Below are 18882 nucleotides of genomic sequence, written 5' to 3' on the forward strand. Positions count from 1 at the left end.
ATAATTTATTTAGGGAATTGAGTTTTTCTGAGAGTTACTTAGATATACTTAGGACATTTATGTTGTCATAGACATGTCTTGAAATCTGTGAAAGAGCGAGTCTACCTATCCTTGCCCATTTTATTGATTTTGTTGATACATTTATTAAATATCTATTGTGTGCAAAGACAATTTACTTTTATAAATAATAGTAGACACAGGTTCTCAAAAAAAGATAGATTACTGACTAGGATAGGTCTTTTATTTGCATTTTCCTTATGGTTATTATAATATTCCTCTGAGGGGCAGCTAGGTGGCGCAGTGGATAGAGCACCAGCCCTGGAGTCAGGAGTACCTGAGTTCAAATCTGGCCTCAGACACTTAACACTTACTAGCTGTGTGACCCTGGGCAAGTCAATTAACCCCAATTGCCTCACTAAAAAAAAAACAAAAAACAAAAAATAATATTCCTCTGAGGTCAGTAAGGTCAACAAACTTATTCCTTTTTTTAAAGATGGAAAAACAAGGAATATAATGATTAACAGGCTTAACTAAGGTTATAGTATCATAAAGTTAGAAAGTAAGATATAGTAGGAAAAACACTATATTTGAAGTTAACAAGAACCTGGGATCAAATTCCAGCTCTCCCTGTTAAGCAAAATCTGATACAGTTACCATGTCTGGCTGTATATGCAATATTTTGTACTCAGTCTCTCACATCTCTGTCAAAGGAAGAAAAGTATATTTCCTTCTTTTTCCTCCAAGATCAGAACTGGTCAAAACAGCTGCTCAGTATTGAGCTTCTTTTTTGTTTACGTTATTAAAATCGTTGTTCTGGTTCTTCTTACTTTGCTTTTCATCAGTTCATATAAGTCTTCCCATGTATCACTGATCTTATGGTCAACTTTTATTAGAGTACAGTAATATTCCATAGTATTCACATGCTACATTTCCTTAAGCCATTCTTGGGCAGATAACCCCTCTAGGCCTGTATTTCCTCATCTATAAACTAAAAGGCTTAGACTGGATGGTCTCTAATGTCCTTTGCCATTCTAATTTTGTGATCCTATGAAGGAATGATAGTAATCCATTAGCTTTCACTTCTGTTCATGTTTCTACTTCCCTGTCAGTTAACCGAAATTGTATTAGACAATTGGTTGTATATCCCATTTCAGGTATCCCAGCAAAAGCTTCACTGGTAACTCATTCTCAAGGTAACTCATTCAAATGATGGATAAATTTAAGCCCATTTACATCATTTAATTGTTCCATGTCCATTTCCCTTTGATGTGGAAGTGAATAATACTTTCTACTATTCCTCTGAGGACTGTTTAATGTTGAAGACTATTTGTTGATTCACCTTCCAGGATCCTTTTATAGATTACAGTTTCTTGACAGAGGTGGTTCAGTGTCCAAATGTCCTGAATTTTTGTTCTTCATAAAAAATAAATTTTTATTGATCCTTTTTTATTTTTTGCATCACCTATATTTTCACTATAACCTTCACAGTTACCAGAGAGCCATCATACAAAAAAATTTGTCCTTATATATTTTAATAAACATTGACAAAAAAAGAACGAACACTTTCTTGTTAGAGTAAATTTGAATGCTCTCTCTACTACCCAGATGTTGAAAACAAAAAAAGTCATTAACAATATTCTAGGGGGCAGCTAGGTAGCACAGTGGATAAAGCACTGGCCCTGGATTCAGGAGGACCTGAGTTCAAATCCAGACTCAAAACACTTGACACTTGCTAGCTGTGTGACCTTGGGCAAGTCACTTAACCCTCATTCCCCCACCAAAAAAAAAACCCTAAAAAATAAACCAATATTCTAAAATGTCAGGCCATACCCACAACCCTTTGAGAACATCCTCACCTTATAATGAAGCATTCTACCCTTCATAATTGGTGGAGCAAATACTATTGATTGTAGTTAGAAAACATGTTGCATCCACTGTGATGACAAACATAGATTTAATGAAGAGGAATAATATGAAGTAAGCTGGAAAATTGGCTGGAGCCAGACTATGAAGTGAAATCAAGCCAGAGTTCATCTTTTATCCAATAGAATTTAAGTATATTAAGGACAAGGACTATTTTCATTTCTATCTTTGCATCCCCAGTACTTAGTCCAGTACCTGGCAGATGGTATATGCCTAATAAATGATATCTGAATTATACAGATTGCTAGAGAGTTGCTTAGATATACTTAGGACATTTATGTTGTCATAGACATGTCTTGAATAGGAACCACTGAAGATTTTTGAATAAGGGAATGATATAGTCAGACCTTTGCTTTAGGCAAATTATATTGGTTTTGTGGAGGATAAATTAGAGAGCATAGAGTCTGGAAAAAAGAAATTTATTGCAACAGTCGAGTTGACAGGTGATGAGGGCCTAGGCTGGGTGGATAGCCAAATAAATGGAAGGAAAGGAATTGTTATGAGATGTGCATGTAGCACATGTTATGGAACTACAATATCAGTTCCTACTCATACTGATGAGGCTAGGCCCCAGATCATGGCTACAAGGTCTTCTCAGTGCTCTGAGATTTGCTCTGAGGAATTGGTGAGTATCTTTTCCAGAGCCCCTATCCATCTTGGCCAAACTTAAGTAGCTTTTAGAAGAATTATTTACTAAGATGGTAGAGTAAGAACAATTGATACAGAACATTCTTTTCCCCCCAAAATCCAACACACTCTCCCACAAGTACATACAGAGTCCAAGGGAAAGTGGATTCAAGCCTAGAGATCACATGGCAAAAGGGTAACTCACATATCTTGGTTTCTGTAAGTCATTTTCCTCCTTCTTAGGATACTCAAGATGTTCACCTTAGGCATAGTGTAAGTTATTTTCTGGGCTTCTTGTGGTGCCATGAATCTGCTTTTCTACATCACATCCAGGCTCTATTCTGCTGCCTATGCACACACTGCCACCACCTGCTGCTGTCCTAGGGGACATTGCTAGGACACTGATGAGAAGATGAGAAGTCCAGAACCCTCTGGACCTTTGAAAGTTTCAAGGTCCCCTTCCAACCCAACAGGCGAGTGGGGAAGGAGACCTAGGCCGTGGCCAAAAGCTGAGCCATTTTCCTCCCTCCCAAGCAGCTCCTCTTCAGGGGTGTTGCTGGAGTGCTTTCTCTTGGCATTTGCTCATTCCAGTCTCTCAGGACCATATACTAGCTTGATATTTCATAAATAACTCATAGGGCATGACAAAGTTCCCTCAGCCAATCCAGACATATTTTCTATCCGATTTCACTTTGGCTGATCAAAGACTTTCTGCCTATCATTATCATCACCACCATCATCATTAGAACTGACATTTTTATAGTACTTATTCTGTGCCAGACACTCTGCTAAGGTCTTTGGAATCATTATCACATTGGATCCTTGCAGCAACCCTGGGAGGTAGGTACTATTATTATCTCCATTTTGCAGGCAGAGATTAAGTGACTTGCCCAGGGTCACACAGCTAGTAAGTGTCAAGTGTCTGAGTCTGGATTTGAACTCGGGTCCTCCTGAATCCAGGGCCGGTGGGTGCTTTATCCACTGTGCCACCTAGCTGCCCCCTAGACAGCTTTTTCTAAGTTTTTTAGCTATATATCAGTCAAAAAGGATTTGATATGGATGGGAGGAAAATTATGGAATGATAATTTATGGGACTGGGTCAAGTGAAAGTTTTTCATGGATGGAGGAGACCTGAATATTTGTATAGACAGAAAGGAAGGAGCCAGTACATAAGGAGAAATTAAAAGTGTGTTTAAGTGAGATATGATCAAAGAGACATGCTTCCCATTGGAAATAGCAAGTGATGATATTAATGGCACAATTATAATGGTGGTGTTAGCAAGGAAAATTTGTCAAAGATTGGAGCAAAGAAAGAAGAAATGGGAAATTGATGTAGAGAGTTTTGGGGTGTCAAATATGAAAGAGAGGAGCTCCTAATATGGCCTTTTATTTCCCAGTAGAGGAGGGCATATTCTTCTGAGAGGGAGGAGAGAGAGGTGTAAAAAAATTTATAACTGTTTGATCTGAGAAATTATAACTGGCTTTGTAATCTGTAACTTTGTCTTCCCCACTAAGCCAATCTCTTGTTAAATTTTAGCTAGCTACCTGGCTAGCTGTCTGTGGGGCTATTAGCTGTTAGGTGTCTGTAAAGGCCTGCCCTGTCCCAAACTGCCCCTCTCAGACTGAATGAAAATGAGATTAGGAAGCCTCTTTCAATTTAACAACAAACAGGGTTTATTGATATGGAATAAACTTAGAAAAGAAGGAACATCCGTCCACCAGACTCTCTGCTTCTCTCTATCCCCTTGTGCATCTCTTGACTGTGGGTGTGTCGGGTGGCTATAGCTTCTGCCCCCCCCCCCCCACTTCACTCTAGCTCCCCTGTGGCTCCTTGCTTCTCCTTCACTCCACCCATCTCTGTGCCTCTGGCCACGCCCTCTCATCCGTCTTCACTATATTCCCCTTCACTGGGTCTTCACTCCTCCCTCTGTCTCTGTAGCATCCCCCTTTTATTAACCTTCTCTTTCAGATGAAACTCGGGCTGAGCTGTGCCCACTCACACGAAGCTAATTTGCTGGCACCCCCAGGGCGTGAGGTTTTCTATGCTTATCCCCACAGAGCAGAGGAACCCGGAACCTGGGGCATATCTCAGCTGAGCTGGGCATGGTACATGAGGCTTACATGCCTGGGGTGGTTTTGGAGAGTGCAGTCGCCTTGGGGGAGGGGTGGCCCTTTTGGGGCGCCCAAGGCTAATTTTAGCTTACAGAGGGATGGTGATCCTAACCTCCCTGGATATCTTGCCCTCTGTGGAAAGAAGAGCTGTCCTATATGCTAACTTGTAGGAAGAGATCAGAAACTCCTTGAGGATCAGGACTGTTTGATTTTTCATTTTTGTATCCCCCTAGTGACTAGCACATAGTTGGTATAGCACATATTTTTTGAATTGAATTGATCATATACACATTGTATTTTTCTCTCTCTGTTTAGTTTCAGGACCATGTCAAGGCCTGTGGCAAATGCAAAGGGCCTTGCAAATTCCATGTCGTTGGCTGTACTGAAATGGTGAGTGCAGTTTGTGTTTATTTGTAGTGGCAGAAGACTCTTGCCATTCAGTGTATGTAGCTCATAAAGAAAAATTGAGAATAATTGAATCTTACCCTTTTAGGCTTTTTCTATTTCGAGAGCTGAAACATTACAAGCCCCAGAATGAATCTTATATATAAAATTGTTATACTGCTGTCTCAGTTTGTTAAGATCATATTTTTTTTAGATAAAATTTATGTTCTATCTTGCATTCTTATTAATAAGTTGACAGCTGTGAATGTCTCCTAAAATTCCTTACACTAAGGGATTATTTTATCAGGAGATTGCTTCTTGTTTCCCTTTTCAGAATTTGAATAGTTATTTGAAACAAGCAGCTCAACCTTCTAGGAACTTAAATCTGTGGTAGAGAGGCAAAATATATACATGATTTGCCACAAAAAAATTTAGGAAGCAAGCATCAAAATATTCAAAGTAATAATAGGACGAATTAAAAATATTTAAGTTCCAAGAGTAGATCTGTGTTAACTAGTAAATTAACTAGTAGATCCCTAATAAAGGGAAAACTTATTAGAAAAAAGTAAAGTAAGTCTTGAGCCATCAAATGTAGATGTTCAGAGATGGTCATGATAATACCATAAAATTACTAGACAATAAATAAATACAAAGTGATTTACCAAGGAAATTTCCTATCTACAAGACTTTCAGACCACATACCAATAATGCATTGTGTTGAGTATGCTGTATACCCAATTGTAAATAATACAACCTGTCTTTAACTCAAGAGATTTGGAACTTTCAAATCCATTGGTCAAATCTTACAGATTTTATGGATTTAAAAGGGTAAGTTGAGGGGGCAGCTAGATGGCGCAGTGGTTAAAGCACCGGCCCTGAATTCAGGAGTACCTGAGTTCAAATCCGGCCTCAGACACTTGACACTTACTAACTGTGTGACCCTGGGCAAGTCACTTAACCCCCATTGCCTACAAAAAAACAAAACAAACAAACAAAAATAAATAAAAGGGTAAGTTGATTTATATACAATTAAGGAAATTTCATGGACCAAGACAAGGATTTTGTTTTTGTTTTTATTTTTTTGGTGTTTTTTTTCCTGGGGCAATGAGGGTTAAGTGACTTGCCCAGGAACACACAGCTAGTAAGTGTCAAGGTCTGAGGCTGGATTTGAACTCAGGTCCTCCTGAATCCAGGGCCCATGCTTTATCCACTTTGCCACCTAGCTGCCCCCTAAGACAAGGATTTAAGCAAAACTCTCAGTGTAGGGACCAAGATTTGAAAAAAAATTAATTCTGCATTAATTTACATGAGTGTTAGTATTAGCTCTGCAGAAGCTTATGTTGGAGGCTGGCATAAAGTAAGGTACATGGGGACAAATGTTATATATGAGCTCCTTGAAGGAGGTATTTTGTACATTGATTGGGACATCAAAATATGGTTGATCTGGTCAATTATATTCATTGGGAAAGTAGAAAGAATTGCTATCAGTTTTATCACATTTCAGATTCTTAAATTATGCTCAAAATGGGAAATGTATCTGTTTTTAATCTTGAATGTAAAATTTAACTGATTTACCTGTAGTCAATAATGGATATAAACTGGTATCTTGGAAAAGAGGTTAGAGGGGAGGTCAAAATTTGTCATGGTTTTAACATTTTGTTTCTTCAGAGTTTATCACAGAATGAAAATTTCTGGACATCTTTGAGGTCCTTCATCTTTCCATATTTTCATCTTTACACCCTGAAGTGTATATTTCTCTTCTTTTCACTTCTTGAATTAAATTGTAAATTTAACTTCTTTGTAAATTGTTAATAAAAGCTATAATTAATCACTTAACTAAGTTGTTCCTCTGCTCTCTAGGTGGAAAATGAGAAACAGCAGGATCATGAAATTCAGAAGGTAGCTGAGCACCTCTGCATGTTGTTAAACTTTGTCCTTGAGACCAGGCACTTCCATGGAGATATTGGTCCTCTCCTTGGCCAAGGTGACATGGGGGGCTGGGGAAACAACTCATTGGCCTTAGGATCAGAGATGTCCAAGTCTACAGAGCTGGTGGAGAGATGTGAAACTTTGGAAAGAAAAACAATCACTTTTGAGAACATTGTCTGTGTTTTGAATCGGGAGGTGGAGAGAGTGTCCATGACAGCTGAAGCTTGCAGCAGGCAGCATCGCCTAGACCAGGAGAAAATTGAATCTCTCAGTACCAAGGTCTGTAATGTTGGAGAGTTGCAGAAGTTTTCTTCCTTTTGCACTGTACTTGTGTTTGCACGATCCATGTGTTTTGCATGTGTGGCACTCTGTCTATTCTTACTGCTTTTTATTTAAATCTTGCATTTCAAAAGCATAGAATTTTAGAGCTGGAAGAGACAAGGGATGTCATCTGGTCCAACCATTCCATTTTACACATGAAGAAACCAAGGTCCCACATCTAGTTAGTGACAGAGGTGGGAGTATATCCCTAGTCTCCTCATTCCTGGTTCATTGTTGTTTTCTCTACATTGTGCTACCTCCCTTCTTTCAGTAGTGATGTTGGGAGCTGAAGACCTGGCTCTAAAGATTTCTTAAAAGGTATTATAAGACTTAATTTTCTTATCTCCCAAAATCCTTACCAGATAGCTCCTTACCAGGTGAACATTAGTTGTTTACTTTAATTGTTACGTTGTTTTCAAGAAGTAGAAATCTACTGTCACTGCTTTTTTCCTTCATCCTATGGACCACAATGGTAGAAATATTCCTGGAGCTTGGTGTTTTTTTAATGTTCTATAGCAGCAGCTTTTTATAGTTTTTGAGACTGAGGTATCTGTGTTATTCTTGGTGCCTAGAATCTTAATTCCCAGATCACATTTGGGAAAGGATTTGTATTTTAGACATCAGTTAAATACATCCCAATACAGTCTTTCAAGGAACAGTCCATAGAGATGCCTCGGGAAATGTCTCTCTAAAATTTCTATCTTAGAAGAAATTGATAGTTCAGATTTGAGAAATTGGGATTGTCTATTTTGTTGAATTGGATTTCGGTGGCAAATTATACTCTCTCTAGCTTTCCCCATAACAATTGAGAGTGCTCTTGATGGAATTTGTGTCAGAAGATGCCAACAGGACCCCAGTCACTCCCTTGGAGCTATAGCAGATATGTAGATCTAAGAAGACTATAATATGTATTCCAACCATTAGGTCCAGCAGCTGGAAAGGAGTATAGGCTTGAAAGACCTGGCAATGGCAGACATGGAACAGAAGATCCTTGAGATGGAAGCTTCCACTTATGATGGAATTTTCATATGGAAGATAACAGACTTTGCTAGGAAACGCCAGGAAGCTATGGCCGGCCGCTCTCCTGCCATCTTCTCTCCAGGTTGTTCTCTCGAAAATAACCTTGTAACTGGAATCTTTTTCTGTGCTCCACATATTTCATTTATTCAGGTGGGCATGTGGAAATGTCACCTGCAGTTCTATAAATCAGGTTTAGAATATTTACACCCCCTCCTCATTAGTCATTTTAATTTTTTCATGAAAGAATCAAAACCACTGACTAGACTTGGGCAGTGAAACAGGAGAAAGAATGGGAATCTATTCAGGGGAAATAGCTCTTCTCCAACTAGTGAATTTCTTTAAGTTCCTCTTCTTCTCCTGGTACTCTGCCATCAGTGTCCTGGCATAGTGATAGCATCACTACCTGAAAGCCATGTTGTTCCTGACATATAGTTAGCCTTTTCTTATTCTCACGTGACTTATCCAAAGCAAATGTTGAATTCTAGTTTGGTTTCCATCTGCTACCTAAGAGGTATTTGATATACCCATCTTTAACATCAGCTGGGGAACCTAGAAATTGCAGGTTCTCAGCCTTTTTGGACTAAGATCAAGTTAAATAAGACAAATTTACTGCCTCAAAATTTTTTTCATATTCCAGAACTAAAGAAGAATGTTTTTAGGATTCTCTTGTTTTGAATTATCTTTACCTAACACTCTTTGCTAGCTCATGTAGTGAAGAATTGACTCCAATGAGGTTTTTCCACTTTTATGTAAAGACATCATAGATCTTTGGTTATAGGATCCTGATGTTTCAAAAGAATTAATCTAGAGCAAATGTGAAAGAAGACCTTTAGTGGCAAAATGAAAGGCTTTATTTGACAATAAAAATGTTTAAGATATTTCTTCTATACAAGACATCTCCCTGCAAAAAATTCTGCCTCCTTGAAGGCAACTTTTCCACAAATGTTCCTATTCGCTTTTTTTTTAAATTTAATTTAATTTATTTATTTTTAGTGAGGCAATTGGGGTTAAGTGACTTGCCCAGGGTCACACAGCTAGTAAGTGTTAAGTGTCTGGGGCTGGATTTAAACTCAGGTACTCCTGACTCCAGGGCCAGTACTCTATCCACTGCGCCACCTAGCTGCCCCCCTATTCACTTTGAAAGTGTCAAGCAGTTAACTTTTTGGGGATGTTATTCAAGTCATCTTAGTGATAACTTTAAAATGATTGAGAAGGGAACTGATCACACAAATCTAGGCTTCTCTCAGTTGAAATTGGAAAAGTAGAAGTTTGATTAGGAAGGAAAAAACAGAGGTAACAAAAGATAATTTTCTCAATGAAACTTGAGTTGAGATTGCAGTAAGATTAGTAAAGATTCGGGGCAGCTAGGTGGCGCAGTGGATAGAGCACCAGCCCTAGAGTCAGGAGGACCTGAGTTCAAATCCGTTCTCAGACACTTGACACTTACTAGCTGTGTGATCCTGGGCAAGTCACTTAACCCCAATTGCCTCACCAAAAATGAAAAAAAAAAAAGATTAGTAAAGATTCCCCTAATGTCAACCAAAGGGTACTGCTTCTCAGCTGTTCCCTATATAAATCAGGGGAAAGGGCTGTTTGATATTTCAGACAGTCATAACTGCTCTTATTAAATTCATAAATTTGATTATAAATTTCCTCTGGTCTTGAGTTTATGGCACTTAATATGAAGTTTATTTTCTCCTTGCTGTGTTTTGGATCTCTTTATTCAAACTGCACATCTTTCTGAGATAACAACCTTGAAATGGGAAAGTCTCCACAGCATTTGTGACATCCTGTCATATTTCCTTGTTTGTTTGTTTGTTTGGTTTTTTGGTGAGGCAGTTGGGGTTAAGTGACTTGCCCAGGGTCACACAGTTAGTAAGTGTTACATGTTTGAGGCCAGATTTGAACTCAGGTCCTCCTGAATCCAGGGCCGGTGTTCTATCCACTGCGCCACCTAGCTGCCCCTCCTTTGTTATTTTTAATATCATGTCTTCACCAGTGATTCTAGGACCAGCTATTTCTCTGCATTTGGACTTCTGCCTTTTTCTACCTCCCCTTTCAAATTTCACATTAAAACCTATGCATTTAGAGCTAGATTGTTAAAGCTAAATCCTTTATTTGGCCATTTTTTATTTAATGTGAATTTTTTAATCTTTGGGAATTTATCATTGGGTTAGTAATATATCCTAAAAAGTGTTGGTTTTCATTTACTTACGTGATAGCTCTTTCTTTAGACACTAATGTGGTGGCTGTTGTTGCTTTATTTAAAACGTTTTCTTCTCAGCCATTTCTTTTTTGGCTCCAAAAACTGAATCCTTTCTAGACAGGGAGCCCTCTATCTCTCTTTTGGAAACTGGAAGCCTGATTGTTGGGAAACCCCCAAGAGAGCTTCTGTAAAAACAGTCCTACTTGAAAACAAGTCAGGTTTTTCTTCCCTCTCTTTCCTCCCCCATTTTTGTCCAGATATTTATTATGTACATTTTGCATCGCTTTGTTAGCCTTCTACACGAGCAAATATGGCTATAAGATGTGTTTGAGAATTTATCTGAATGGGGATGGCACTGGACGTGGGACCCACCTTTCTCTTTTCTTTGTCGTGATGAAAGGACCAAATGATGCACTTCTGCGTTGGCCCTTTAACCAAAAGGTAAGCTTGACCTAGTAAACATAGGGCTTGTCTTTCAGTTCTGGTAGCAGTGAGGGCTTCTCAGATACTATCTTGCATCTCATTCTCCTCCACAAATACCCACTTAGTTCCCAGAGGACTCTCCAAGGTCAGGCTTAAAGAATTAAGCATGAGTCCTGCTGTAGAAGATACTGTGACTAGGTCTTTCACCTACAAAATTTACCCTGCTTTAGAAAGGCCATTTGGCATGTGAAGTTTAAGCAAATATTAATCACATTATACACCTCTCTAACTGAGAGCTTATAGATCTTACATTTTGGCTACCAAAAGTTAGTCTTCAGTCAGCTGAATTAAAGATCCATCGATTGAGCCAATAAAAAGTGTTCTTTCTTGTTGCAGTAGCCAGAGTAATGTGCTTTTTAACCTACCGATGCCTCTTATGCCTAATATGCAGCTAATCCAGAAGGAGAAGCAGCCTTTTTCTATTTCTTACTAGAAATAAAAGGAGGAAGATACACTCCTGGCAGTTGGTCCTAAACCTGGGGGCCAAATGATTTATTAGCCCTTGTTTTTAGAGTAATGGTTGCTGTCTCTGAAGAGCCTTTCTTCCCTCGTTCTTATGTTTGCAAATGGCTCTGAAGAAATTAGATCTTTTAAATTGTGTTTCTCCTCTGGAAAAGTTTTCTACAGGGAAAATAACATATGCTTCTGAATCTTGTTGGATAAACAAACACCTTTATGGGGTGAGCACTAAAGATTAAAAACACAGAAGTCAGTGTTGAGTTTGTAACTCTTCACTTTAAATCAGCCAATGAATAGACAATATTTGGATTCTTTAAAATTAATACCAAGAATTTATCAAACACTTAGTGCCATTCATGGTTCCTTTGAGGTATGGATTTTGGGATTTCATGGTTACTGTTGCAAAAAGCAAGACTCATCCTGTTCCTTGTGGAATGTAAATGATCTTGTCTTGCTTCAGTTTGGATCCTGGGAAAACAGGAAGCTCTGATTGCAAAGCTTGGAATCTGATGTGCTATGCTGATAGTTTCTTTACTACTGGGGCTTTCCAGGCTTTCAGCCCAGCTGAATCCTGGAGGTGGTGGGTGGGAAGTTGAATATAGGAGAATAGAATTGAGCTTTCAGATCAAGTTAACACTATGAAACTACTTACTTCCTCTGTCTTCTGTTTGTACTCTCTGCTTATAGGTGACATTAATGCTGCTAGATCAGAACAAACCGGGAACATGTGATTGATGCCTTCAGGCCTGATGTGACATCTTCCTCCTTCCAAAGGCCAGTCAGTGATATGAACATTGCCCAGTGGCTGCCCCCTCTTCTGTCCTGTCTCCAAAATGGAGTCAAAGAATTCTTATGTGCGGCGATGACGCATATTTCATCAAAGCCATCGTTGATTTGACGGGCTCTCTAATGCCACCTTTCCATCAAGTTATGGGAGCCTAGTGCCAGCCTGGTTTGGAAGTGTCTCAGGCAGGGGGTCTCACCTACACAACCCTTGGTCAGGGGCCCTGCCCCGCCTAGCACACTCCAGGCTCATAGGGCAGAGAGGTGGGGTCAAGGCAGGCCTGCAGGGAAAGGCCCTGACCTTCAGCTAAGAGTGATATTCAGGACCAAGAGGAGAAGGCACTGGCTAGACCTTGGTTATTAGAGGCACTTGGTTTAAGACTTGTCAACAGAGATTGGGAGTCAGTGAATGGGTAACCACTTCTAGGAAACAGGCAATTCAACCCAGGACTGGTTTGAAATTTGCTGTGGGTCTGCAAGCCCCTACCTATAAAGATACTTGAAACACTATCTGTGTTTGTTATAAGGGAGGGTGGGGATAGCACACTTACTTTAAGGGAGGGGGGGAATGGGGAAACATGTTAGTCAAGAAAGAAGGTATTTCTCTCTGACACTGTGCTTAGAGGGTTCTTCCAAGCAGAGTTGTTAGTTCAGACCCTGCAGCCCACAGTATGCACATAAGAGCAGAAAAAGATCCAGGAGAATTGACAAGAAAAGTCTGTCAAGGACCCATTATGGTTCAAAAGGTGCCTCTTGCTGGCACCTGTGATTGTAGGAAATCACTTTGTTTGTATCACTTTGATCACCTAAATCTGATCATGCAGGGACACAGAGCACCTTAAGATAGTGGGAGTGATTCCCCCCAGGGGATAGAATTGCTCATAGAAGTAACTACTAATTAGCCAGCCAAAGAATTTCCAACATGACCTTTCACTCTAGGAAGGTCAGTTCATTTCTCTTGATTCCCTGCTTCTACCCACTTTATGTGGCAAAGGCTATTCTATTGGGTTGCCATGCAGGGAGCTTTCTATGATAGGATGTGGTTAATCATGTCCTTCAATCCCTACTAATTTTAAACTGAGTAGTTCATGTCATACCACATGGAGGGGGAGGTGGGAAGAATAAGTAGGGAATATCCACCCCCTGGGCCCACTTCAATGATTTGTATTATCTGCATTATCCAACGAGAGAAAAAATCACTATTAAATCTTTTAAAAAAACAAAACCATTTTGTGGATAGTAACATGTTGACATGCATTCAACTATATGTTTCCTTGAATGTTTGAAAAACTATTCTATAGTTCTTTCTAGAAACTATTTACTTGAGATTTTTCAGTGTCGTCTTCCCCCATTGCCCACCCCTTACCCTGTCTTTGCAGTTACTGCCTAGAATATGGGTCATTAGTCATTTGGTTACTTCCTTGGTGACCTTCACATGGGGAACCTTGAGCATAAGTCACCTGTTGTCAGGAAGCAGGCCAGATGGAAGAGTGGTTGAAGGATGAGCAGTTGTGTGCTTGTTGGTACAGAGGCAAAGTAATCCAGATGTGGAAAGGGCAGACTTAAGTTGGGGAAGACATACATGTACTTGGATACTTTCTCTCTCTTCAAATGCTTTTTCTGATCTGAATCAGTACAAGCATTTGGAAGGTTGGGTCATCCCTGGCTGCTTCTGAGTAACCATAGGGTTCAAGTCCTATGGTTTGATAGGAAGGTGAGTCCTCTATTCTTGCCCCTCCCCACCTTGAACATGGCTTGAAACTTTGTGATAAGAGATGGATAATAGCAACCAAAGGTTCTAGAGAAACCATTGTGGTACAAACTATTCCCAGACCTTTTAGTTACCATTCTGTGATCCTGCTTCCATCCCCAGCTTGGAAAGTTATAAAGCATCAGCTAAATTTCAGAAGCTGAAAAGCTACCAGTGGACAAATAATTGAGACAAATTCCCAAGCTATCTCATCTATACCTGAGGGGTGAGTTTCACATAATATTCAAGTCATATTTATTCCAGGTTCTTTCACGTGACAGTCTTATGAAACTGCCTGACCCTTAAGCACTTAATCCTTTTGAAGGCAGATTTAGCTCTGCCTTTGATACTTTGAGAATTCTGGAATTTCTCAAAGCCCCAAGTCTTTATTCCTTTGGAGAAGAGGGCTAGTAAGTCCATAGACACATAATCTGTGACTCTGGAACCCAGCCTCTCCCCATACCCCTTGACTTCTTCTTCTTTTTTATTTTTTTGGTGAGGCAATTGGGGTTAAGTGACTTGCCCCAGGGTCACACAGTCTAGTAAGTGTTAAGTGTCTGAGGCCAAATTTGAACTCAGGTCCTCCTGACTCCAGGGCTGGTGCTCTATCCACTGCGCCACCTAACTGGTTGCCCCACCCCTTGACTTCTTTTTTTTTTCCCTGATAAAAGTATTTTTTTTTCCAGTTACATGTAAAGATAGTTCTCAACATTGTTTATACTAGTTTTCTAATTTCAGATTTTTCTCCCTCTCTCCTCCCTCCCTCCCCCCCCTCCCCTAGGCAGCAGGTAATCTGATATTTTTATTATATATATATATATATATAGACATTAAACATATTTTTGAATTAGTCATGTTATAGGAGAAGAATCAGAGCAATGAGGAAAAACCTCAAAATAGAGAAACAACAAACAGCACCAAAACCAAAAGAAATAGTATGGTTCAACCAGCATCTATACTCCATAGTTCTTTTTTTTTTTTCTGGATTTGGAGATCCCCTTCCATCATGAGTCCCCTGGAACTCTCCTGTACCATTGCATTGGTGAGAAGAATCTAGTCCATCACAGTTGATGGACACACAATGTTGATGATACTGTGTACAGTGTTCTTCTGGTTCTGCTCATCTCACTCATCATCAGTTCATGCAAGTCCTTCCAGGTTTCTCTGAACTCCCTGCTCATTGTTTCTTACAGCACAATAGTATTCCATTACATTCATATACCACAACTTGTTCAGCCATTCCCCAATTGATGGGCAGCCCCTCAATTCCAATTCCTTGCCACCACATAAAAGAGCACCTATAATATTATTTTTGTACATGTGGGTCCTTTTCCCTTTACCCCTTGACTTCTTAAAGGATGAAGGAGGAGGTATTCCTCAAATTCCCATGTTACTGCATGGCAGGCTAATGAAGCTCTTCTAATGCATCATTTGTGAGTTAGCTGAGAGGAAGTAATTAGAATTCCCCTTTACCACCATTAGTTAAATTGTACTAGATGTACATCTCTAAACTTAACAGATCTGATCCCTAATTTTAAAAAAAAATGTTTTATCAATGGCTCTGCCATTCCCAAATGACTTCCTCACCAATAGAATTCACCCTTGTAACATAGGGAAAACACTTAACCATTGGCTATGTCTGAAAATGTAGGGCCTAATTTTGCACCAATGTTCTCCCATTTTGAGGAGGGAATCATGCTGTGCTGTGATGTTTGAAGGTTCTCCTAACCTTTCCCTGCACTCTAGTGACTACTGTACTGGCCTGATGCCTAACATTGTGAGAAAATAATGGGTTTTGGGATCCTAGAGACTCCCCAACTAGAGGGCCTAACTGCCTGGCCTTTTAAGACCAGCCCAGAATCAGTCAAGTTGGACCTTGGACTGTGAATAGAAACAATAGAGATTAAAACTACATCTACCTGAAAGCTTTCCTCTCAGAGGGTCTGTTCTCTGGACTATGACCTCAGCATGTATGCTCATGGACCACCCTCAAATCCAGTAAAGCAAATAGATTTGAATGATGCTAGAAATTTGCTTGAAGCAATGTGGAAGGGCCCGCCGCCTCTCCACCGGACCGCAGGGAGCTTACGCTCTCACATGCTCTCTTGGCCTAGGACAGGGAAGGAGGCGGCCAGGCTCTCTCTCCCCTCTATCCTAGGTATATAGGGCTTCTGAACTTTTAGAGCCACATGCTCTCTCTTTACTAATATTTAATATGCCTTAATAAATGCTTAATGCCCAAAACTGGTGCTATAGCCTCTAATTTCTAAGTAACAATATATTAGAAACCGTAGCTAAATTCCCTAAAACTTGGGACAGTAATAGGGCGATCCCATATAATTTCAAACAACACAACATATAGTAAGCTTAATAAATTCTTTTGGGGGGGAGGGGTTTAATTGAGGCAATTGGGGTTAAGTGACTTGCCAGGGTCACACAGCTAGTGTTAAGTGTCTGAGGCCGGATTTGAACTCAGGTACTCCTGATTCCAGGGCCAGTGCTCTATCCACTGCACCACCTAGCTGCCCCTTAATAAATTCTTGTTGCTTGAGAAAGTGATTATTGACAGCTCCTGTGAAGTCTCTCCAGCTCCATTTCCTTATTGAGGTAATAATCTGGCTAACGCGGATCAGTTTTGTTTCTATTACCTGTAGGCAAAAATTATTTAGAACCTAATTATTCCTATAAATCAGTTCTTTTTTTGATTATGCATATGGAGACAACCTAAAAAGTGTGGAATAGAGAAAAGTAGTTTCCTTATTGGCTTTGATAGTTTTACTAACTTATTAAAAATATCCTTTGTAGTAAAGAATGCTTCAGATTCTCTTTGCAAAGTGTGGTGATGGGAATTGACTAGAATTAATTTTCCCCCCTCAGTTTCTGGGGCTTATAGTGCTCCCTGACATCCAACTTAAAATACATGAATTTTCTTAACTACATTTTTGCTTTTTTTTTTTTTTTTTTGCGGGGCAGTGGGGGTTAAATGACTTGCCCAGGGTCACACAGCTAGTGTCAAGTGTCTGAGGCCACATTTGAACTCAGGTCCTCCTGAATCCAGGGCTGGTGCTTTATCCACTGTGTTACCTAGCTGCCCCGGGAGCTAATTTAATACCTCAACTTAAGAAAATGCATTTTAAGTTAGAGCTGTCCTGAAGTGTAATGTACTCTGTCCCCAAAAGGGTCAGTGAAGCGTTGCTGAGCTCTTTCAAGCAGAGAAAGGGGAATCATTAGATTTGTGATAGAAGAGATCAGTCATCTGGTCCAATCCCTACTCATATCATGAATCTCACAAGAACAGAAGCTAGATGATTCTCAGGTTACTTAAGACTTTGTTCATTTGTTTGGTCAGGAGCCTTAGCAAATGAGATGAGCAGTTTTTGGCTGGGCATTTGCACTTTACAATTCTGACAGGAAGTTGTGAGAGTGATACTGAACCATTTATTCACCTCAGTACTGGCTAGCATTAGGGATGACATCTGTGGCTCTTAACTGCATGAAACTTCAAGCCATATGACAGCAAAACCTAAAATCACAAGTTTACACAGAATTTCAGCAATAGCACTGCCTTGAAAGCCTTGCTTTAAGCAGAGGACACTATTTAATTACAGTACAACACATACACAAAGTAAGACACAAGAAGTATTCAATGAGTGTTTATTCAGGGCTGGAGTGAGGTGCACTGGAAAGGCAGACATGCAGTTTGACCCCAGGACCCCACAAGGACTTATGCCAACAGGTTGACCAAGGTAGACCCAGCAACCCCTTCCTGCAGCTTCCCAGACAGGCTCCTGACCAAGTTACTAGGAAAGGAGCTACTGATGCTGGTGTTCAAATAAATTACTTAGGAAAAGAATGGCGCAAAGCAGAGTAGGAGGAAGGAACCACCTCTGTCCCTGGACCCTGTGTGACAGTACCATTCTTTAATAGGTTCTTTGAAACTGTCAGCTGCCCCAACTCTTTGTAATCCTCAGCTAGGCCAAGGCAATGGAGGTGCTTCAGGTCCAAACTGGGTTCAGCCAAGGCCAAGAAGCTCTAACCAAAGTAAATCTCAAGGACCAAACAAACTCATTTGAGTCAGATTTGAGAACATTTACCTTTAGTGGGTCAATGGCATATGTGAAATAAACTGTAGTGCTACCAAAAAAACACACGTGAAGTGAAAACCTCTGAGAGCCCTTGATCAGAATGGTTGTCCCTAGCTTCCAGGTGGGTAGCGAGCAATTGCTCTAAGAGGGGGCCCAGGTCTTCCTGGTAAGCCCATACCATTAAGCTTCCTTACAAACCTCAAAAACTGGGAACCCTATCTTTGAAATAGAACACATCTGAAACCTAAATAAAAGGAAGGTTCAAATAACCTATTTTGTAAAATTATTTCTAATCATAAATCCTACTCAGTTGTCCCTGTGCTAGAATTAAAGGGGTGGGAGTTGGAGGTGAAGCACTCTGTGTCTGAACTCTTCTTTCTCCTATAATTCTGCCAACATTGCTGTCATACACAGACGATGCCCCCCAAACAGTTCATGTTAATGGCTGGGCCTCATCTTGTGGCAGAACTACTGCAAGCCCAAGAATGGGAAAGGATTCTTCAGATCAGTACCAAACTGCCATCAACAAAAATTGGGTCCTGAGCAAGTGTGTGACAGCCACTGTCACTTGGCGGACTCTCCAAAATCAGTTCCTGAACTAGGATTTGAAGGAGAACAAGATGGGAGTCATCACTTGGTGGAGGACTTAGTCCTAATTTGTCAGACCAGCCACACAAATCTTGACTGTTGCTTCTCTCTGGTTTGTTGATGGCCTGGGCACTTAGAACAATCTCCTGTAAACCAAGGTATCTGCCCCTCCAGAAGAACTAGTGAGTTCAAGATAAGCTATATGGGGTTCC

At 40.1% G+C, this 18882-nt stretch overlaps 1 protein-coding gene across 1 annotated transcript in view; it reads left to right on the forward strand.

Annotated features, from left to right (window-relative positions):
- TRAF2 (TNF receptor associated factor 2) overlaps positions 1-14134 on the forward strand; it is a 65318-nt gene extending 51184 nt beyond the window's left edge. The window contains 8 exon segments of the mRNA XM_043987532.1: positions 4978-5052; positions 6907-7254; positions 8221-8398; positions 10815-10963; positions 12152-12178; positions 12180-12263; positions 12265-12324; positions 12326-14134. Coding sequence (XP_043843467.1) covers positions 4978-5052; positions 6907-7254; positions 8221-8398; positions 10815-10963; positions 12152-12178; positions 12180-12263; positions 12265-12324; positions 12326-12406 — 1002 coding nt within the window. The 3' untranslated portion in view covers positions 12407-14134.
- The last annotated feature ends 4748 nt before the right edge of the window (positions 14135-18882 follow it).

This window comes from Dromiciops gliroides, chromosome 2, assembly GCF_019393635.1.
Source record: "Dromiciops gliroides isolate mDroGli1 chromosome 2, mDroGli1.pri, whole genome shotgun sequence".
Taxonomy (NCBI): domain Eukaryota; kingdom Metazoa; phylum Chordata; class Mammalia; order Microbiotheria; family Microbiotheriidae; genus Dromiciops; species Dromiciops gliroides.